The sequence below is a fragment of the Saccostrea cucullata genome, unplaced genomic scaffold (genome assembly GCF_032062105.1).
Source record: "Saccostrea cucullata isolate Sc308-1 unplaced genomic scaffold, CSIRO_AGI_Scuc_v1 ctg7227, whole genome shotgun sequence".
Taxonomy (NCBI): domain Eukaryota; kingdom Metazoa; phylum Mollusca; class Bivalvia; order Ostreida; family Ostreidae; genus Saccostrea; species Saccostrea cuccullata.
The window spans coordinates 1-23,878 of NW_026927669.1; the positions used below are offsets into that span (position 1 = coordinate 1).

The following is a 23,878-nucleotide window of genomic DNA, read 5'->3' on the forward strand; positions in this document are numbered from 1 at the left end:
GGCTAAATTTAGCTCATCTGACCTCAGGGTCAAGGACAGGTCACACAGAAATAGTTCAGCCTTGAGATTAATGCTTGTTAGGTCAAGGCGAATATGGAAAAGGCATTATATGTTGACATTCCCTAGTGCTAGGTCCTGAGTTTTTGTACAAATTGAAATTGGGGGCCAGGCTAGTTAGATAATGCATTTTCTACACAATATTAAGCCTTGGGGGCTGTTATATATGCAATTTGACATTAATATTGAGCTCACTTAGGGTATTCTTTGCAATGATGTACTCGAACAAATTTCTTTTATTTATTGTATCGGCATTTTATTTTGTTTTGAATTGTTCTTTTTTAAAATAACAATTTGCAGATTTTTAAAACATATATATTGTTACAAAGCCAAAGAAAGATGTTTTACTGTGAATTAACTTTACTCTTTATTGTGAATACACATGTAATGTGAGTTGATCTGAATGAATGCTAAAACTCTAATGAATAATGCGTGAAAGTTAATTGCTTTGTTGAAAGATTGTACTTGAGAGCGCGCCGGCATTTTGAATGAATTTTCATATTTTTGTCATGATTCCCATTTCCTCCATATTGTATAATATCCATGATGTGTGTTTGATATAGAATGTCTGAGATGAATGAAAGGCCATATATATTTTTTTGACATACTACTATGATCAAATTTACTTTGTTTTTGTATTGTTGAATTATATTGTGGTTGTATGGTACTTAAAACAATGAATATTAGACCCTTGTTTTTCTAGGGTCTTTAATAAAAGTAGATAAAATTAAAACAAGTTTTGTATTTGCCATGTTTTGGGGGTCATTATCAATACATCTCATAGAGCTCTGGAACTACTGTAAATCAACTACTGGTATTATTCAAGTGAAAGAAATCTTCAGGATTTCGCCCACCTACTTAAACCTGTGAATATCCAATTAATTGGCTTAGTATTTGTAAAAAAAATAATTCCTCTGTCGTGAAAATTAATCGGCGCGGATTGATTTCAAATTGAAGAATCGCGAATAATAGTTGTTAGTGGTTAACAGCAACTTGTAAAAACTGTGATGTTGCCAATCAATCGGCCCCTGACTCAGGTGGGCAGAAAACACAAGCTAGGTGAAGAGCAGTTTCATCGAAATGTACCGCTCGCCTGTTTTTATGAATATTAAATTTGGTGTCCTAAAACTTAAGATGTATGCAGTGAAAAGTCTGAGCAACTTGAGGCATTGATTTACACAATAGGGATCTGCAAAGATCTGTTATCACTCTGTCATTCTTCCGTCCTTAAATTTTCTTTAGTTAATTGAAAGATTAGAATAGCCAAAGTTACTCAGGTGGGCCTCTTGTTTTTTATCAACTTCACCCAAGTTCCACTGTGACTGGTCAATGGAGGATGCTTACTTCTAGACACCTGATCCCACCTCTGGCGTTTTTTACCCTTTTCATGTCCAAGATTTATGATGTTATACTACAGTTCTTTTGGTACCCCTCGCTAGAGGTCTATCCTATTTGGGATTAATCCTGTTCCAAAAATTGTTTTTGAACCTCAGGAAACTGAAGTTTTCATAGCCAAAAAAAAAAAGAACAGAAAAAATTTTTTTCCAACCCTCATATATAAAAAACATAAGGGTGGGAATTTTTTTCCTGATTTATTTATTTTCTGATGATAAAAACTTCAAACTCTTGCATTTAAGATGAACAGTACATGTAGAAAAAGGACTGAATATTAAAGCTGAACAGGATTCGTAAAAGGAATGTGTCTGCCATTTTTAGCTCACCTGAGCCAAAGGCTAAAGTGAGCTTTTCTGATCACATTTTGTCCGGCGTCCGTCTGTCTGTCTGTAAACTTTTCACATTTTCGACTTCTTCTCAAGAACCGCTGGGCCAATTTTAACCAAGCTTGCCACAAAGCATCCTTGGGTAAAGGGGATTCAAGTTTGTTCAAATGAAGGGCCATGCCCTCATTCAAGGGGAAATAATTGGGAATTAATGAAAATTTGGTGGTATGTTTTAAAAATCTTCTTCTCAAGAACCACTGTGCCAGGAAAGATGACACTTATGAGGAAACATCCTCAGGTAGTGTAGATTCAAGTTTGTTCAAATCTCGACCCCCGGGGTAGGGCGGGGCCACAATGGCCAATCAATGGCTTATGGAAGCATCCTCGGGTAGTGTAGATTCAAGTTTGTTCAAATCATGACCCCCCGGGGTAGGTCAGGACCACAATGGCCGACCAAAATTTTATATAGAAATATATAGGAAAATTTTTTAAAAATCTTCTTCTGAAGAATAACAACGCTATAATTGATCATATTTATATGAAAGCATCCTCAGGTAGTGTAGATTCAAGTTTGTTCAAATCATGACCCCGGGGGTAGGGCGGGGCAACAATGGGCCGACCAAAGTTTTAAATAGAAATATATCTATAGGAAAATTCTTTAAAAATCTTCTCCAGAATAACTGTGAAGCCATAATTGATCATATTTATATGGAAGCATCCTCAGGTAGTGTAGATTCAAATATGTTCAAATCATAACCCCCGGGGGTAGGGCGGGGCTTCAATGGCAAAAAAATTTAACATAGACATATATAGGAAAATTCTTTAAAAGTTATCTTATCAAGAATATAGCAAAGCCCTGATTGGTCATGTGACTACTTTTGGATTAAAACTTTTCATTTATAAACCCATTTCTACTCTTTCCTAGCCACAGTGCTCAGGTGAGCGATGTGGCCCATGGGCCTCTTGTTGTTTAGTTAATTGCTATACCTATAGACCCCTATATAGAGGGCAGGACCTAGTCACTGTTCAGTGTAACCAGTCAACATCAATCGATAGAGGTGTAGATGGACGTATGTTATAGAGAACTCGGTGGCGACAATAATGATGTAATACTTCGCCAAATGCAGGAATGTTAGATACCAAAGAAACTTGCAATTATAGCTTTACAGGTCAGTGCAGTATACAAACAAACACAGACACATGAACTGCAATAAAATGTAAACCAAGGTAATGCAAGATAACAAGCACGAAGACAGGTCCCCATTCCACGCCGATACCCGTGACAATAAAGCAGTCAGGTGTAACAAATGCGACGAGTATACCCTAGTGTTGAAGTATCGTAGATAATGATAACGAAAATGGCATATGCCTATTTACGAGTCGTGTTCAGCTTTAATACAGTCTGGAAACAAAATTGGAAACTGAATTTCAGGGATTATAATGGACATCTAAATAAATAACTCAAATTATTTTATATAAAAATAAAAGTTTTTTGATATTTAAAATAATTTAATGTTAGAACAATTTTCAAGATTTTGACATCCATAGGCATTGTTTAAAATATCATACATACTCCTCCACTAGCTGTGAACAAACTTCAAAGTTCAGAGTGAATACATTAATTCAAAATAATTGTGGATATAAATGTAAACTTAAACGACAAAATCATGGTTACACAAATCAATGTATTTCAATAATTGTTCATGAATGAAGCATTGTTTCTATCTTTTTCATAATTCAGAAACTGAACTCTGACAGAATTTATATGAATTTAAAATATTCCTTCATTTTATCACATAATCATATCTTCTACGTGTTACAAGAAGCAATATATTTCTGTACATCACTTTTGTCTTTGAAAATGTCCATAGAACAAAAAGTCATAATTGACATGGACAGGCAGTAAAACTTAAAAAAAAACAATCAATTTCAAAGTTATTTGAAAGTTTCAACATGCATCTCTTTTTGGTTGTATAACATAAATACTTCATTCTCTTTATTCGATAAATTAAAATATTTATATGAACTGTCTATAACCAAACATTGTATCTTCAGAAATAATGTATTAGTTGATGATAAGATTGATGCGACTCTACACCTGCAGTATAAGCCCCCTCCCCATACACCAATAGAAATCTAAGATACATTGACTGTCAGTGGCTCTCTCCTTTTTTGCCAGCAACCTGCAAAAAAAAAAAAAACAACCAAAATCATTACTTAAATACAGTAAATATTTTCTATATCTGAAACTGAAAGTAAAGTAATTCCTTTTTATTATTTTTTTGTTGACTCATTCTGCTGATTTCTGTACTGGAACAATTGGTGTCAGGTTTCAAAAAGTTTTAATGTCCTTTTTCCTCCCATAATTTTTTTCCACCCGTAAATTGAAAATAACAAACCAGTGTGTCAAATCTAAATACTCTAACTGTTAAATATTTCTACTTTAAATTTCATTCAGATACAATTGTGTTAAAAGAGAGATAACTCTATCTATGTTGACCTCATCCCATTGGAATTCATTCACTGCCAACAAAAGCTCCACTGGCGAAATTAATAGGAGAGTGTTTCATAAATCAAGAGATATATTTAAAATACCCAGTATGTTTGGAAAAATCAATAATAAAACTGACTGTCTTGAGGCTTGGGATCAACTAATTTTGTTTGTTTGGACTTTGTTTGACAATTATTCAGGCTGACCTTTTGTGACCCTTCACATGTTGTTCCATCCTTTACATTGTTACTCACCCTTTTAAATTCGGCCATATTTGTAGTGTCTACCGGTGAACCGACAAAACCAAAGTAGTCTATCTGAGTGGTTTCTGAACCAGACTGGTTGTCTTTAATAAATACCTGAAATAAAACAAATATTGAACTTACAGTGAACTTGAACCTGAAATAGACGAAAATATGACTTTACAGTTTTAAACTTTACTGCATGCCCTTCACTAGAATTGATGTTAATTTGCACAGACTGTGATAAATGTGAAATGTTAATTGCGTTGTCATGTTTACAATGTGCGATATTTCTTGTCTCATACTTTGTTGTGACATGTCGAGGAAATTCGAACTGGTATTGATGCATGATTACTGTATAAATGCATATTATGTTTATTAATTTCGATGTTAATCATATTCATTTTTACATACTTAATTACCTCTTTTCATATGATTACGTCTATTATTGTGGAAAACTACAACTTGTATCCAAAACTGTGAAGAAAGATGTTTTGACTTTACCGGGAAATCACATGTTTTCATACTGCAATCCCGATCCCGATCGAACATGATTTGTATAAAGAATTTCGTATTTATTCTGTACTTTGACTCGAGTACTGTTTACTTGTAGTAATTTTATGTATTTAAAAGAAATAAAATAGTATCGTATTTTTATTACTGTTTTAATGATACAAGTTGTGCATTGTAAATATGTAGGTATTGCTATGACCTAGTTACCTAGATACGTTTGTATAACATACGGGTTCTTGTGCTAGATAGAGATACGGCAGCCGTTAAGGGTGACAATCTATTATTGTTGAAAGGTATTTTTTATTAGTTTTTAAGTACTTAAATGATATTGTAATATTATAGAAAGGATTTTTAACGAATGTTATAGTGAATAGGGATTTTTATTACATTGTTCAATATTTTTTAAAGGAAAATATCTAAATTTAAACCTGAAAATATTATATTTCATATTTTATGTTCTAAATAAATAGTTCATATTAATTGATATAATATTTGTGTCTTTTATAACGTTTTTGAATTTAAATAACAAATTCAGCAAACGCAATAATTGGTGGCAGCGGTTAAAAATTGAAATTTAAATAATTTTTTGTCTATATTTTATTGTTTTTTTGAAAAAAAAAGTATTGTTTGAAAAAATTCACCTAGGAAAATGATGTTAAGAAATAGAAAATTAGGTTCTCCTAGTTTTAAAGTGGGGGAAAATAGGGATGTAGAGTTTGTGAATCAAGGTGTTCAATCATCTTCTGTGGTGGAAAATGTGTGTTCCCCAGTGCACAGCCCAAGGAGGATTCCAAGCATGATGGGCATTGACAATGAAGAATGCAGGAATGAAAATCAAGGTGAGGTAGAGAGTCTGAGATGCAAAATAGGAGAATTGGAGGAAGCATTGAAGATAGCCAGCAGTAAACAGTCAAGTCAGAATGGTTTGTATCCCAATCTTGGTCGTTACACTCATCCTCCAGGCTATAGTGGATATTCTCAAGGACACAGTGGTTATGCCCAAAATGCTACATATCCATCAAATGTAATCCAACCAAACCAGGGAAATTATCAAATGAGATGGACCCCTCAAACCACAAATAATCGTCCAGGTTGGAGTACTTATCCTCAGCCTAGCTGGCCTATTCCCAATGAAAGTGGAAGTACAAACTCCAACATGAGTGATTGGGAGGAACCAAAACCAAGACTCCCAATATTTAATGGGAAGGGAGACTGGAAGTCTTTCCTGCTGCAGTTTGAGATGCTGGCAGACAGATATAAATGGACAATTGAGAGGAGGAGGGAAGAAATCATCTTCTGCTTAAAGGACGAAGCTCTAACCTTCGTAACACAACTTTCTCATGAAGTCCGATCAGAATGGTTGTATCTAATAGAATCGATGAATAGGAGATTTGGTGACCATACTCTACCGGAAACGCATAGAAGAGAACTTCAGCAAATCAGGAAGACGGCTGGTGAATCCTTCCAAGAGTATTCTACTCGGATTGAAGCTAAGATGAGCAAAGCATACCCTGGAATGCAAAATACTGAAATTTATAAAAGTTTAAGCATCGAGCACATGCTAAATGGAATCAACGATCAATCTATTGCATATGATGTCTTAACTAAACGTCCACAAACCTTACAGGAGGCTGTAAATCTGCTCTCTTGGCATTTCTCATGCAAAAATGGTATTAGAGCTAAACAACATCTCAGACAAATAGCTGTGGAGGAAGAATATAATACTCCAGAAGTCAAAAGAGTTGGCAATAAACCGTTCATCACAGAGGACAGGCTGAACCATTTTGGACGGGAATTAACAGAATCCATCACTAGCACCATGCGTGATATACAAAAAGACATGAAGAACTATGTTGACCAAAAAACAACAAACAGTTTATCTAAACAACCCTTTGTATGTTATGGCTGTGGTGAGGAAGGGCACACCAGGAAAACATGTCCCTTGACAAAGGATAAAAAAGAATTCAAGTCAACCACGAAGAAGGTGAACAATTATCAGACACAGACGAAGGGTGGATCTAACCAAGCAAGGTCATTTCCTCACCCTACATGTACAGAAGAAAATAAAAAATCTTTAAACTAGAAGGGGCTGAGGTTGTCGGCCAAACATCAGCCCTACTAGGAAAAGTGGAAATGAGTAAAATGGAGAAAAACCCCATTATCAATCAAAAGGAGAAGGAATCCACGGTGATCAAAGCAAATTCACAAACCACGAAGGAAGTAAGTTTTGAACAGGTGAAGGAACCTTGTATACTTAATACTGCACCAGAGGAAAGTGAGGTTGTCATTGATAGGGTACATGCCGTAACTATCCAAGCTCCCGTTACCATTGAGGGCATTAGGATGAATGCTGTGGTAGACACTGGAGCAGAGGTGACAGTGATTAGTGAGAGAAGGTTTCAGGAAATTCCTGTTGAGAAACGTCCGCAGTTGCGACAAGCTCCAAGAAGCTTAGTGGTAGCAGAGGCGGGTAGGAAAATGAGGACAAGTGGAATAACGGAAGTCCAAATGGAAATAGGAGAGGAAAACTATGCATGGGAAATGTATGTGGCTCCAATAGCAGATGACCTTTTACTTGGTTGCGACTTCCTAGATCAACATGATGTAACCATTAATACGCGACGTGGTTTGGAAATTCAAGGCAAGTGGGTGGAATGTTATGTGGATCGCAAACAGGATCAAGTTTCAAGGTTACATGTTGATGAGACCATCACCATACCCCCTTCTTCTGAGGCATTGGTAATTGGAAAAAGTGAAAATCCTGAGTTGATTGACACCTGTTTTTCTGCAATAGAACCAGTGTTTGAAGATTCACAAGAGGTAATTGTGGCCCGCTGTCTAGTCAACCCTTTCAGGTCAAAGATTCCAGTGAGAGTTGTTAACACTTCCAAATTTCCTATAAAACTGAAGAAAAACCAACTTTTAGGAGAATTACATCCAGTTCAAGAATGTACCGAGATCCTAGATTCTTGTGGATACCCCTTAACGCCTGATATGGTGAAGCATAAGTGCAATAAATTGCATGAGCTGACAGTGGATGGCAATAGTGAACACCCAAGAATTCCAACCGACTGGAATGATACGGGAAATACAGTGCTACGGTTGCTGCGGAGCAAGGCCGATGTTCCTCAGCTGCCCGAGTATTTGAAAGACTTGTATGAAAAAAGTTGTGGGAAAATTCATTGCAGTGAAGACAAGATCAAACTGGCACAGATACTGTTAACTAACAAGGACGCTTTCGCTCAAAACAAAACAGATGTTGGTACCTGTTCTGTCATTACTCATAAGATAGATACGGCAGGATCAGCTCCCATCAGACAACCACTTAGAAGGACTCCTCAAGGATTTGAGGCAGAGGAAGAAACCTACTTAAAAGAACAGCTACGTAATGGAATTATTAAACCTTCCAAATCTGCTTGGGCCTCACCAGTGGTATTAGTTCGCAAAAAAGATGGAACAGTCCGCTGGTGCATTGATTACAGAAAACTCAATGACTGCACCCGTAAAGATGCCTATCCTTTACCACGTATTGACATGTGTCTAGATTGTCTAGCAGGTGCCTCAATCTTTTCTACAATGGACTTACAAAGTGGATATTGGCAGATTGTCCTGGAGGAAAAAGACAGAGAAAAATCAGCTTTTATCACGAAATACGGACTCTTTGAATATACAAAGATGCCTTTTGGTTTATGTTCAGCACCAAGTACTTTCCAAAGATGCATGGAATTAATCTTCAGAGGAATGCAGTGGAAACACCTATTGATATATCTGGATGACATCATTATCTTTAGCCAGAATATGGAAGATCATTTTAAACAGTTGAATGAGGTTCTTCAAAGACTCCAAGCTGCAGGTCTTAAACTAAAACCTTCGAAGTGCGAACTTTTCCAGTCAGAAGTACTATACCTAGGACATATTGTCGGGAAAGAGGGCATTAAACCAAATCCCAAGATTACGGAATCCATTAAAAATTGGAAGACTCCACAAAATGTGAAACAAATACAACAGTTTCTTGGACTCTGCAATTATTACCGACAGTTCATATACAAATTCAGTGATATAGCAGCACCACTCAGCAGCTTGACACAGAAGGACAAGAAATTCATTTGGTCGCCAGAATGTGAAGAAGCCTTCCATACTCTGAAAGCAGCATTATGTGATGCTCCAGTATTATCATACCCATCTTCTACGGAAACTTTTGTATTAGACACAGATGCTTCGGATAATGGGATTGGAGCAGTACTGTCGCAAATGAAAGAAGGCAAAGAAAAAGTTATAGCATATGCCTCAAAGAAACTCGATAAACATCAAAAACGCTATAATGTAACACGACGAGAGTTACTAGCAGTGGTTACCTTCATCAACCAGTTTCGACATTATTTACTTGGAAGGAAGTTTCTCCTGAGAACTGACCATAGTTCTTTGAGATGGATTTTCAACTTTAAGGACCCCCAAGGACAATTAGCTCGCTGGTTGGAGGTTTTATCACAGTATCACTTTAAAATAGAACATCGAGAAGGCAAGAAACACCTGAATGCAGATTCGTTGTCTCGACTTCCAGAAAAATGCTCTCATGATGACACAGAACCACAGTGAATGGAATGTGAAAACTTGAATGAACAATGGCAGGACTTCAAGGAAAACATTGATAATGTGACTGACCTCAGCAAAAATGGAAATTCTCTCAGTACAAGAGTTATCAATCTGAACCAAACGTGCAACTGGATGCAGCAGTTTACACCAACAGAAATGATAGACTTTCAGAAACAAGATTCAGATCTAAAGATTCTTCATCAGTGGTTAGAACAAAAGAAACTACCATCTCGGGATGAAGTATCTCAATTTAGCCCAGCTGTTCGGAACTTTTGGCTGAACTGGAGATCTATTACTGCGCAGGAAGGAATTCTTTACAGAAAATTATTTGTTACAGATCAAAGAGAGGTTCAACAACTCTTAGTTCCAAGAGTGCTTAGGCAAAGTATCCTTCAAATGAGCCATGATGACATATTCTCCGCCCACCAAGGTGTAAATAAAACAATTCAGAAAGTACAGAACTATTTCTACTGGTACAGGATGGGAGAGGACATAAAAAGCCATGTCAGACAATGTCCAGCTTGCAGTAGATGGAAGACACTCAACAAGACCCCAAGGGCAAAATTATGCGATTATCGCGTTGGCTATCCCTTCGATAGGATAGGCATAGATGTGATAGGACCTTTACCCAGATCGAAAAAACAGAACAAATTCATACTCGTTATAGGGGACCACTTCACGAGATGGATGGAAGCTTACCCTATTCCAAACCAAAATGCAGAAACTGTTGCCTCAAAATTAGTACATGAATTTATTGTACGCTATGGAACTCCATTGGAAATCCATACGGATCAAGGATCTAATTTCGAGAGTGATCTGTTTAAAGAAGTCTGTTTCCTTCTCCAAATCAAAAAGACTAGATCAACCCCATACAGACCCAGTTCTAATGGCCTGATTGAAAGGTTCAATCAAACTTTAGGGAAGATGATTAAAAGCTTTATCGAAACTAACGTCCATGAATGGGATAAATATCTCAGCATTCTGATGGCAGCATACAGAAGCACACCTCATCCAAGTACTGGATATTCCCCAAACATGCTAATGTTTGGTAGGGAGGTCAATACTCCGATCGGTATCCTATATCCCTTGCCTAATGACCATGACAAAAACACCGCCGACCAGTATGCTGAAAACCTGAGAGAGAAGATGGAGCAACTTTATCATGTAGCCCGGAAAAATTTACAAAGTCAAGCAGAGAGGCAAAAGAGAGACTATGACACTCGCATCAGTGAGAATACCATGCCCGTTGGAAGCCTTGTGTATAAATTGAAACCAAATCACAAGAAATTTGAATCCCCATGGGCCGGCCCCTATCTGATAACGGAAAAATTTGGTCCAGTGGTCTACAAAATAAGAAATAAACATAAAACAGAGGTCATACATCATGACAGACTTAAGCCGTTTGTGTGCGCTGAAACACCCAGCTGGGTTGAAAAGGTAAAAGATGAAATGAAGTAAATAAGCTACATATCCACTATGACTATGTGTGATGATTTTTTTTAATGTAGTTTATAATGTTTGTACACTACGAATGTAGATTTTTTTTTTTTAAATACTTTTTATCCTACAATGATATTTGAACTAGAGTCTAGCTGTCACATAACATGAGATAGATTTTGTATATATGTTTTTGTTCACATTTCGAGGACGAAATGTAGTCCAAGCGGGGGAAAGTGTGATAAATGTGAAATGTTAATTGCGTTGTCATGTTTACAATGTGCGATATTTCTTGTCTCATACTTTGTTGTGACATGTCGAGGAAATTCGAACTGGTATTGATGCATGATTACTGTATAAATGCATATTATGTTTATTAATTTCGATGTTAATCATATTCATTTTTACATACTTAATTACCTCTTTTCATATGATTACGTCTATTATTGTGGAAAACTACAACTTGTATCCAAAACTGTGAAGAAAGATGTTTTGACTTTACCGGGAAATCACATGTTTTCATACTGCAATCCCGATCCCGATCGAACATGATTTGTATAAAGAATTTCGTATTTATTCTGTACTTTGACTCGAGTACTGTTTACTTGTAGTAATTTTATGTATTTAAAAGAAATAAAATAGTATCGTATTTTTATTACTGTTTTAATGATACAAGTTGTGCATTGTAAATATGTAGGTATTGCTATGACCTAGTTACCTAGATACGTTTGTATAACATACGGGTTCTTGTGCTAGATAGAGATACGGCAGCCGTTAAGGGTGACAATCTATTATTGTTGAAAGGTATTTTTTATTAGTTTTTAAGTACTTAAATGATATTGTAATATTATAGAAAGGATTTTTAACGAATGTTATAGTGAATAGGGATTTTTATTACATTGTTCAATATTTTTTAAAGGAAAATATCTAAATTTAAACCTGAAAATATTATATTTCATATTTTATGTTCTAAATAAATAGTTCATATTAATTGATATAATATTTGTGTCTTTTATAACGTTTTTGAATTTAAATAACAAATTCAGCAAACGCAATACAGACACAGAGTTCAATTTTTTTTTCAACTTTGAACCTATGAATATGATAGCCCTTACTTTCAGTCCTACACAAGTATTGCCCTTGTTCAACATATACACCACTTTCATGTAAAACAAAAATCATTATGCATGTACTGCACTATGAATTCTATGATATTTGTTGGTGTAAATTTTACATCATTATCTTGTGGATTTCTGTTATTTATATACCGTATATACTCGCCTATAAGTCGGTTTTTTGGGAGTTAATCTCTGGTCTAAAACTCATTGTCCGACTTATAGGCGAGCTATCAAAAGTAAGGTTTTATATGAGATCATCCATCTGAAATGAAAGCTTATTAAATACAACCGACTTATAGGTGGACCGACTTATAGGCGAGTATATACGGTATATTTATATACCAGGAATTTCATTCACAAAAATGGAATTGGGCAACAGGCATAGTCTATTTTGAGTTGTGAAAAGACAAGTCTTAACAAGAGGCCCGTGGGCCTTATAGGTCACCTGAGCATTATGCAACAACTTTCCAGCGATTTAATTTGATTATTGTTTTAAGCAAGATGCTATGGCATTCACAATCTTGAAAGAGGCACCATTTGATCATCATAACAATATACTTAGCAGTTGCTTAATTTGTTTACTTAATACCCATAGGCAGGGTGGGGGAACAAAAAAATGCATTTCAAGTAATCAGTAATATTCAGCAATAATCAGTAATGCCCCTTTCACACATGAAACCCTGACCCTTCAGCCTAGATCCACACATTGCACAATTTTTGAAAAGGCACCCTTGCTTTTCAAAAATATTTGATTAATACCAAGGAGCAGATCTAAAACAATTCATCCAGTTTCAGTATATAAGTACATCCCCCCTATGGTACCCCTGACCCTGGGGCCTTGAAATTCACAATTCTGGAAGATTAGGGTCCTTGCTCATCATAACTACATAGGTAGTTCATCTACTTAATACCAAAGAGCAGAGAAGAAAATGTTCAAAGATTTAATGTATTTTCACTATATAATCAATAGAGCCCCACCCTATCACTAGAACCCCTGACCCTATGGCCATAAAATCAAAATATTTTGGAAGAGGTATTCTTGCTCATCATAACTATGTACTTAGTTTATTTAATTCCTAGGAGCAGAAAAGAAATTTTTTCAAAAAATTCATGTATTTCCATTATATAATCAATAGAGCCCCACCCTAACACTAGAACCCCTGACCCTGGGGCCATAAATTTCACAATTTTGGTAGAGGCACTCTTGCACATCATAACCATGCACTTAGTTAGTTTATTTAACACCCAGGATAAGAGAAGAAGATTTTCAAAAGATTCATGAATTTTAACTAAATTATATAATCTATAGAGCCCCGCCCTAACACTAGAACCCCTGACCCCGGGGCCATAAAATTCACAATTTTGGTAGAGGCACTCTTGCTCATCATAACTATGCACTTAGTTTGTTTATTTAATACTCAGGAGCAGAGAAGATTTTCAAAGAATTCATGAATTTTCACTATATAATCTATAGAGCCCCGCCCTAACACTAGAACCCCTGACCCCGGGGGCATAAAATTCACAATTTTGGTAGAGGCACTCTTGCTCATCATAACTATGCACTTAGTTAGTTTATTTAATACCCAGGAGCAGAGAAGAAGATTTTCAAAGAAATAATGCATTTTCACTATATACTTATTTAGCCCTACCCTAGCACTAGAACCCCTGACGACCCCGGGGCCATAAATTTCACAATTTTGGTACAGGCACTCTTGCTCATCATAACTATGCCCTTAGTTAGTTTATTTAATACTCAGGAGCAGAGAAGAAGATTTTCAAAGAATTCATGAATTTTCACTATATAATCTATAGAGCCCCGCCCTAACACTAGAACCCCTGACCCTGGGGCCATAAAATTCACAATTTTGGTAGAGGCACTCTTGCTCATCATAACTATGCACTTAGTTAGTTTATTTAATACCCAGGAGCAGAGAAGAAGATTTTCAAAGAAATAATGCATTTTCACTATATACTTATTTAGCCCCACCCTAGCACTAGAACCCCTGACCCTGGGGCCATAAATTTCACAATTTTGGTAGAGGACTCAATGCTGATTACAATCATGCAAACAGTTTAACTGCTTGATGTCCAGGAGTAAAGAAGAAGATTTTTAAAGATTGCATTAATTTTAGTAGTTTTTGCCCCACCCCCCAGGCCCCAGGGGGGCAGGGACCATGAAATTCACAATTTTTGTTCCCCTTCACCCATAGATGCTTTGTGCCAAATTTGGTTGAAATTGGTTCAGTGGTTGCAGAGAAGAAGCTGAAAATGTTCAAATGTTAACGGACGACGCACGACGACGGACGAAAACAGATAGCAATAGGTCACCTGAGTTTACTCAGGTGACCTAAAAACTGTACCAATCTTTTTTTTCATCCCGAAAACAACCAGGCTAAAACTATCACAAAATGAATTTTACTTACCGTGACATTTCCGACATTTTGAAATTTGACAAAACGTAGAGGAATCAGTGTTCCTTCCTTCAGATCTGCTGGGGTCAGCCTGTAAAACAGCACAAGAAGACTTATCTTCCTTGACAAATTTTTTCACAAGGTAAATTTTTTTATGTTTCTATGAGAAGAGGGAAACTAATTCAATGATATTCAATGAGATGTAGTCAGAATGTACCATAATAGGCAAAAAAAAAACAACTCACTGCACCCAATGAGATGAAAAATAAATGAAACAGTGATAAATATCAAACATAAACTGTTAAACACAAAGTTTTTATTTTCCTTTTTTCCCCTATCTTTTTTTAAGAGTAAAGTGTACTTCTATTGAAGTTTTATTTGTTACCGTAAACCAATTTGTATTCATGTGCAAGAAATAATTGAAAGTTTCGCAGCCTTTTTTAACACAAATATATTTCTCACCTTCAACCATTTATTTTACTCTTTATTTGTATCTAGAATATTTCCCAATGTGGCGAACATTGATCTTTGTATATTAATTTCAAACTGACGAATCGCAAATAAAAGAAAACGCCAATAATATTTGGTTTACAGTATATCAAAAGCCTTGACAAGATTGTTATATTAAAGAACTTTGACTGGAAACAGAAATACTAATGTATCTAAGGTCTGACATTAAGCTTTTGGAATACTAGACCAGTCGTCTACTCTGGCAAATTTTTACTAGCCCTGACGCTTTAACCATGAACTAACCCTGACCAAACTTGAGAAAAAATACTTTAAGTACAAAATAGTGATGATTCTTTTTTCTGTGCAGATGATGAGAATCCATATTTCATAACGACATTTTCCTGCACATGTCACATCGTAACTAAGTCATATTCACGTGGCTTGGCGAATTAAGTCCTAATTTAATCAACTTGTATACAATATTAATATTGATACCATTAAAAATGTTCAGAGAATTTAAGTATAATAAAAATAATTCTATTTTTATAGTTTTATTGCTGTTTACGTGGTTTACCAATGTCGTAAACGTGTATCTTTCGACAATGACAACGTAACTACTCAGCCAATTCCAGAAATGATAAATAGCTCATTAGGAAAATGGCAAAGTAGTTATAAATGCCGACAATGAACTGTTGTTAAACATAGCACTTCAGTCATGTTGTCTGTAACGTATGTTTTTTTCTTTAAACAATGCACTTAGAAACGTTTCAATTTTATTTTTTCATTGACAATAAATGATTTGATAAAAAATATATAATAAGTTCCTTTATTTTTCTTACATGACGAGTTTGTCTAGTACACAGACATATTACCCGATCGGACCCATCTTTTACTAGACTCAGTCAAACCCTGGTATTTAACTCAGATGCAAAACCAGCTTTATAGTAACAGAACATCAATAATACTGACTTACTCTAACGTCTGAACTGCCTCCATGTTCTCCGCCTGATCAAAGTCTAGAGATCGGGGAAGGTTCTGGAATATCTTAACTGTCTTAGGACCATTTTCTGAAAATTATATCAAAAATATAAATAATCATGCAAATATTATCAAATGTAATTAATTCAATAGTTCTAGATTCTACTCAAGAGCAAAATTGATTTTATACATCGATTGATGTAGAGCAAATAGTCTCTAGTTCAAAATTTACTGATAAGGATAGCCTTATAAGTGCAAATTATCGATTATTACAAATACATTAAAAATTTAATTAGAGCAATTATTCCAAATAGCTTTAAAATACACTGTGAACTTTATGAAATGATGAATTGTTTTTTAAAGAGGCCTAATCGTCTGTATCCGACACTTGTCTTGTTTATAACTACATGTAGTATGTTTTACCGTAAATGTACTGCTGTACACAGTCTTGCTGGATATTTCAAAAAAAAAGAAAAAAAGAAATGTCACTCACCTTCTGGGGCGTAAAGTTTCAGGGAATGTAACTTTACACTCTGTGTAAACTCCAAACTGATGAGTAACTGTAAACAGAAAGTTAATTTGTATTTCTTATAGTTAACTACAGTTTATATTGCTATCATATGTATTAAAAATTTTGATATCAAGTGAAAAAAGATATAAACAGACACACAAATTTCATTACAATCATGTAAGTAAACAATTTTTGGAGAACTCACTCAACTCAGTTTTTGATTTAACTGTATATAGGGGAATTTTGCACCAGTTTTATTCTCACCACTTTCACCCAAATCATAGGTGGGAGAATTTGATAGAGAACAACTTCAAAGAAAACAGTCTAATTTCTTAAACAGAACTGTGACTGGGCTAATTTAAAACAAGGCAAAATTGTTCATGAGTGCAAAAGGACAAATATAACCCTGTATACAGTATTTATGGAACTTTTAGCATATATAGAAAAACTTCCATTGCTTGTGGATTTAGACTTAATATTTGACAAATGAAAGTGTTGTCTTTTAAAAGTGGTGGGGTTGGGGAGGGGAAGAAATGAAAGAGGAATAACAAGTTGCTATAAGACACTCTTGTAGCAATTCCTTTTGTAGTAACAGAGATAGTTTGTTAAAATTACCTGTTCATCACAGTCGGATTCGAGGTAGCCTCCCTTGGTTGTGAGGGCGTGACTTAGAGGGTGCTCATCTGACTCGTTAAGACACTCACATCCAGACTTGTTAATTAACGAGGACAGATCCATCTGTATAAAAAAAGTCTCCATTAGAGTTAGACAGAGAATTATCAATACTACATGAGGAAGGGTGACTCACAAAATCCACTAAACAGTGGTACCTTAGGAACAATACTGTACTAATTATACTCGAGTAAATAATTATCGTGTAATTTCGCTATTAGAAACACTCACAAAATTAAATTTCTCATTTTTATTTTTATTTTGACGAAACTTATGGTAATTCTGTTGATCAACCGTCCATTCGCTAATTATTATTCTTTGACTTGCAATATGACGTGAAAGAGCTACCGGTATTTTGCGATAACAAGTTCTCACAAAAAATGAGGAATCTGCAGTACAGATCTCATAGTATTAATGAAATGAAACTGCAGCACAAAAGCAAAGGAATAACATCTTAATTATTGAGAAATAAACACACATGTCCCTTGACAGTGACTTCATCCGCCCCCTCCTCTCCCTCCCCCATCCACTTTTTGATCTTCTCCTCCAAAGCCGCTGGATCCGCTCCCTTCATTTCATCTACTTTCACTTTGTTCTTGTAGAATATGAAAGTAGGCATGGCTGTGACACCTTGGCTCTGTGCTGTTTCCTAATAAAATGGAATTATATAATTAAACTCATTATAATAAAAAGTTAATTATCTTTATACTACATGTTATATAGCTTCTAAAAGTTTCTGCAAGTACTATGTAAATTATTGTATCTTCAAAGATGCACAATATAAAAATTAACTGTTCCTGTTATAAAATCACGATTATAATACAGTATACTTTAACCTATGCCTGACATCATCATCTGTTTAACTTTCAATTTTTACACCAGGCTTAAATTAGTCTGCTTTACTTCATCAAGTTGAATGGTCTTGTTTTACGTATCAATATCTGACATTAAAGTCCTTGACCTAGATTACGTACCTGACATTGGTCGACATCCAGCTTTAGGAACACAACATTAGTGTATTTCAGACTCAGCTCTCCGTACAGTGGTGCTATCCTTCTGCAGGGCCCACACCTAAATTATTAATAAGATTTGTTATTATTATTTCACACCTAAATTATTAAGATTAGATATTAGTTATGTGAGGTGTGAATCATAATACTGTAAACCATTTTTTATTCGCGTGCGAAAATTTTTTCTTGAAGTTCGCAAGAGCCTCATCATTGTGAATATTTCTAGCCGCGAACCAGTCCTTAAAGTCTCTGTGTCTATTACCAACAGATCAAAAAAAGGCTTGATCGTGAAAATTAATCCCACGAACAAGTTTGACCCCGGTTAAGTCGCAAAATAGAGTCTTCGCAAATAAAAGTTGTTTTACAGTATGTTATACAATTTAATAGGGTGTAGTATCGTAAAAATTTCATACCATGATATATAGTATCATGATACTTAAACAGATTATTGAGATATTTTATTATACATGTTATACTGAAGACAACTTTACTTACCATGCTTACGTTACAGCACAATCTGGTAAGTTATAATAATCTGAACTTGCTTTAAAAATCCCTAAGGCTTTTGAAGCTTCATATCAAAATTGTATTTAATTGCTGACTTTATTTTCTTCACAAAATCGTGTATTTTCTTTCTTTCTTTCTTTTTTTAAAAAATCAAATTCAAAACTTCATTTCTCTTATTTTAATATTTCTTGAAAAAAAAAACGTTCGAATTTCCTCTTTCAATAATTTTTCCTTTGTCGAACGAAGAACAAAATTTTGTAAATGAAAATTTTGTGTAAGAAAAATTATCTTCTATCTTCACAATCTAAAAATCTTGAGATGATTCATACACAAATCATCATCTAGTTATACATGTTGAGGAATGAAAGTATTTCGGGATCGTTCTTCTTTAAACTGTTGCTTACCACGTGGCATAAAAGTCCACTACGACGAGTTTAGTTCCAGCGTTGGTCAGTTCTGGTTGGAACTGTGAATCCTCCGTCACCATTCGCACAGTTCCTGTCATTTTTTGGCGTTGTTTTGTTTATGATGAAGCAATAATGCCGGTTTTTTGAAGTCACGAACATTCGCGAGAGTTGGAAAAACTAAAATATAAACCTATATCAAAAGGGACTCTTCATTTCCGGAATAGTTAGGCTAAATGGGCAGGTTTTCCCCTTCATCCAAATTCGTTTGATTTCTGTAGATGAAGTTGAAAGTTAACTTATCTATTTCTCTAATAGAAAGTATATGTAAGGTAACATGTCAAGCTATAAAATTTATGCAGGCACATGACATGTCTATCGCAGGCGAGGATCTAGAAAGTTTTCAAAGGGGGCCGGGGGGGGGGGGTTGAAGAGGAAAAAAAACTATTATAACGTACGTTTTACATATATTATATGTACACTGTAGTTAACAACTCAGTAGATGCGGGATGGAGTATGGCTTTTAAAAGTGGGATGTTCAACCTGGGAAACTGAAATACTTCGAGAGTATGATTAAATAGTACAGGTCTGAACGTTTTTGAAAAATAAAGGGGAAAAATATCCGCCGAAAAACATATTCTGTAAAGGATTGTGTTTCATCTGGTTCATATGATCGAATTTCTTTATATATTTTGAAATACAACAAATTAGCTTTCACTGAACATTTTCTACAGTGAAAACACATCAAAAAGTTGGGATATCTTCTTTTTCTCTCTCTTTTTTTTTTGCCAAGGGGGGGGGGGGGGGTAACACGCCTCTAGAAAATTGAATTTAGGTATCGGTAAAATGAGAAAACAATCAAATTCAAAGAATTATGGTCCCCCGCTTTCGGTATCTTTGTGGACAAGATATCATTTTAAGGGTCAAGGTCAATAGGTCAAAGTTTTTGGTATCCCATGAAAGGTCTTGCCATAAAGGATACATATATTTAAAATATGAACGTCCTAGTTTCTACCGTTAAAAAATTGTGACCAAGGTTAACGTTTTTAAAAAGTAGTTAAAACTCCAAGGTCAAGGTCAAAGGGTCAAAGTTCTTGGCATACAATGAAAGCTCTTCTCACAAGGATACATACGTGAAGTACGAAAGCCCTAGCCCTTACCGTTTAAAAGTTATGGTGAAGGTTAAAGTTTTTTCAGAAGTACCTTAATCTCCAAGGTCAAGGTCCAAAGGTCAAATTTGTTGGTATCCAATGAAAGGTTTTGCCTCAAAGAATACATGTGTGAAATATAAAAGTCCTTGTATCTACCGTTCAAAAGTTGTGACCAATGTTATAATTTTTAAAAAGTAGTTAAAACTCCAAGGTCAAGGTCAAAAGGTCAAAGTTCTTGGTATCCAATGAAAGCTCTTCTTACAAGAATAACATATCTGAAGTATAAAAGCCGTAGCCCTTACCATTCAAAAATTATGGTCAAGGATATAGTTTTTTCATAACTACTTAAATTTCCAAGGTCAAAAGGTCAAAGTTGTTGGTATTCATTGAAAGGTCTAGTAACAAAGTATAGATATGTGAAATATGAAAGTCCTAGTACCTACCATTCAAAAGTTATGGCCAAAGTAAAAGTTTGGAATTTTTTAGTAAAAGTAGTTGAAACTCCAAGGTCAAGGTCAAAAGGTCAAATTTGGTGGAACCCAAAGAAAGGTCTTATCACAAGGAATACACATTTGAAATATGAAAATCATAGCTCCACTAAATCAAAAGTTATGGGCAAGGTTAAAGTTTTTGTGACGGACGGACAGACTGACGGACCGACGGACAGACAGACGGACCGACGGACAGACGAATGAGATTTAATGTCCCCTCGCTTTCGCGAAAGCGGGGGACAAAAACAATTTATTTCTTTCGTTAAATGATAACATACTTCCTCAGGCGAGACAAATACGAGGGTACTAAATACAACTAGTATATCTATGCTGATTAAAAAAAAAATACTGTGCGAGACGAGAGGTCGGAAAACCACATGCTAAACAAACTGGGTGTCCACAGGGGACTTGGGATAAAGGGGATAGGAAGGTGGACCCCAAAGGATGGTCGTGATGACAAAAGGCAAGACGTGGGACAAAAAGGATAAATTGGAGGACCCCTCCCCTTTAAGAAATCGAGAAGAAAATTCAGAAATTTATACACGAAGAAATAAAGGGAGTTTAATATATCAAACAATTCACGAAGATAAAAGAAGAAAAGCTAAGATTAGGAGAAGAGATAAAGAAATGAGGGAGAAGGATATTCATGGATTTCAACATGAATTCGATTTTTTTATGGATGAAAAAGTCATATGGTGGACCGTGGCAGTAAATCTATGGAACCAATATAAACATTATAGTAGGGTACGGAATAGTAGCCCATCATGTTATATATTTATAACATGGAAACAATACCGGTATACCTAACCCAGCGTGGTATATAGAGTCCAGCATTGTTAAAATTGAAAAATTAGATCACTGTGTTGTGACAAATTTCCCGAAATGTTTAAAGTTTTTTTGCAACCATTATTATTTCAGTAACGGAGACATGAGGCATACAAAAAGTATTGTACAGGTCTACAGAAAAATTTGGCGGTGGAGGTGTGTTTAGAGTGTGATGTTATACGTGGGTACTGACTTACCCCAATCAATGGAAATGTCAATAAGGATGGGTATTTAGACATTCTTGTTAACTCTGAAATTCCTTCAGCACATCTCCTTGCATATGACTGTCGATAACCTTATTTTACAAGATATGGTTCCTCGTGACTCACAGCAAGTTCTGTAAACCAGTAAACCAGTAAACCAGTAAAATAAGTTAAAAAATGTGTTGTCTTAAAGGGCTACCACAAAGCCTTAATTAATTTTAAAAATCCAATCCAACATTTAATAAGAGACTTGGGAGTTGCAATGAAAAGTGTAAAAAATAAAACACTTTTAAATTTTAAATAGGAATTGTCAAATTAAGAACTGAATTTGCAGATAACTTGATATTTGTGCATATGTCAAAATAAAACTTATTTTAATTTGTTGATCATTATTTTCATTTTGTTATACATAATTCGATATTTTAAAAGTACTTTAATTTACTTCAAATAGATGAATGGGAGAGTAAGGAAACTGGCAAGTAGCCCTTTATAGATACTTATCTAAAGAGGGCAATTTTTCGCTTTTTTTGGTTCATCTACTCTTGGTTTCGACTTCTAAATGCACAATCAGACGCTAAAATCATTAGTCGTATATAGCATTTAATTTGGAAGGACAGTGTGACTTTACTGCAATAGAAGTCCTCTTATCTTATCAGTCAATTCAAACCGAAGACAACACAGAGAATTACGCAAGAAGAACATGAAGAAGGTGAAAACGATAAAATGGATGTCACCACGTTTCTATTTTCAATGATATTAATTTTCCACTTTTCTGCAAGTTATGTGACCAACTCTGAAAATAATGATTGGCAGATGACAATGGAAGCCCGCCTTTCTTCTCTGGAGAGGACTCTACAACAGAATATGAAAATCAATAATCAACTCCTGGAGGAAAATAAGGCGCTAAAGACACTCGTGGAGGACAACAACAGAAGAAATACTGAGTTGTCGATAAAGGTCGAGAATCTCGAAAGAACTATTCGTGGTATCCAAACCAATCGAAAGGACACTCAAATACGTCCCAAGATATATAATCTCCCGGAAAGTGTTAGTGGTAGTGAAGATGGCTTACGAACAAGTTTAATTAAAAACCAAACAGGTAATTACGGAGCAGATCAACAATTTACGACAAATGCAACCAAAGTACCAAGGAAAAGGATAGGTAGGCTGAATTTTGGAATATTCTATTCAGGGACTAGATTTTGTCTGTAGAGATTCTTATCTATTTGCTTGTCTGTCTGTTAAACCACAAAACGAGAACACGCTTTCGAAAACATATTTAGAATATTCTTTCACTTTAAAAAAAAATTAAAAGTATTTTATAATCAACAGTCTGTCTTAACTAACCATAATTTAAGTTTTACATTCAAAATTTTAATTTGCTTTGTTTCATTAGTTCCACCGACCCCTGATTCTGCCACAGAAAACATAGCTTTCCATGCCTTCATGTCTACCGATACAGCGTCTGGTCTTCGTCAACATCACACCTTAATCTTTGACAAGGTCAAGGTCAACAAAGGTCAAGGTTATCACAAGGACGATGGTATATTCATCATACCCAAAATCCGGAGTTTATGTATTTGCATGGACTGGTCCTCTGTAGAGATTGTCGTCAACGGAGAAATTGCTGGATCGACTTTTGCTGATGGGGGCACTGCATCCTTTGATGTTGTGACGGGTCTCGTTGTTGTCGAGGTTAACGTCGGAGATCATGTTTATATTCGTATGCATGAAAATGGGGTTAATGTTGTAAACAGCAATGGTAGAGCACGGACGACTTTTTCGGGATGGCGTCTCTTTTAATGTTTTAATAGTATATTGAACGTGTTGAAATAAAGTCCAATAATGTACGTTTATATAGCTAGCTGTTTGTGTGTGTGTGTGTGATTTATAATAATTATATTTCCTCTGGTGAATCAAAATCTATAGTATATGATGTATTTTAATAAACAATGCACCATAGTTCAGATAAATCTTTTTTGAGCATATATGCTCTGTGATCAAAACTGTAATTGTAAACATAATGCAAATATCAATATTTTCAGAATTAATTAACACTGTTTAGTTTCTTTAACAACATGAAAAAAGAAGTA

The 23,878-nt window shown here is 35.3% G+C and overlaps 2 protein-coding genes across 2 annotated transcripts; one reads left to right on the plus strand and one right to left on the minus strand.

Moving 5' to 3' along the window:
• Positions 1–3,266: 3,266 nt before the first annotated feature.
• Positions 3,267–19,297, minus strand: LOC134275147 (thioredoxin-like protein 1). Its single transcript, XM_062757385.1, has 9 exons — positions 19,116–19,297; positions 18,169–18,265; positions 17,673–17,843; positions 17,138–17,260; positions 16,505–16,571; positions 16,007–16,100; positions 14,596–14,674; positions 4,524–4,628; positions 3,267–3,961 (listed from the first exon to the last, which is right to left on the minus strand). Exons 1-9 carry the CDS (start codon positions 19,214–19,216, stop codon positions 3,932–3,934), a joined length of 867 nt encoding a protein of 288 aa, XP_062613369.1. The 5' UTR covers positions 19,217–19,297; the 3' UTR covers positions 3,267–3,931.
• A 3,048-nt stretch (positions 19,298–22,345) lies between these two features.
• Positions 22,346–23,588, plus strand: LOC134275146 (uncharacterized). The gene is made up of 2 exons (XM_062757384.1): positions 22,346–22,947; positions 23,182–23,588. The coding sequence occupies exons 1-2, from the start codon at positions 22,509–22,511 to the stop codon at positions 23,586–23,588; spliced, it is 846 nt and encodes a 281-aa protein (XP_062613368.1). The 5' UTR covers positions 22,346–22,508.
• The last annotated feature ends 290 nt before the right edge of the window (positions 23,589–23,878 follow it).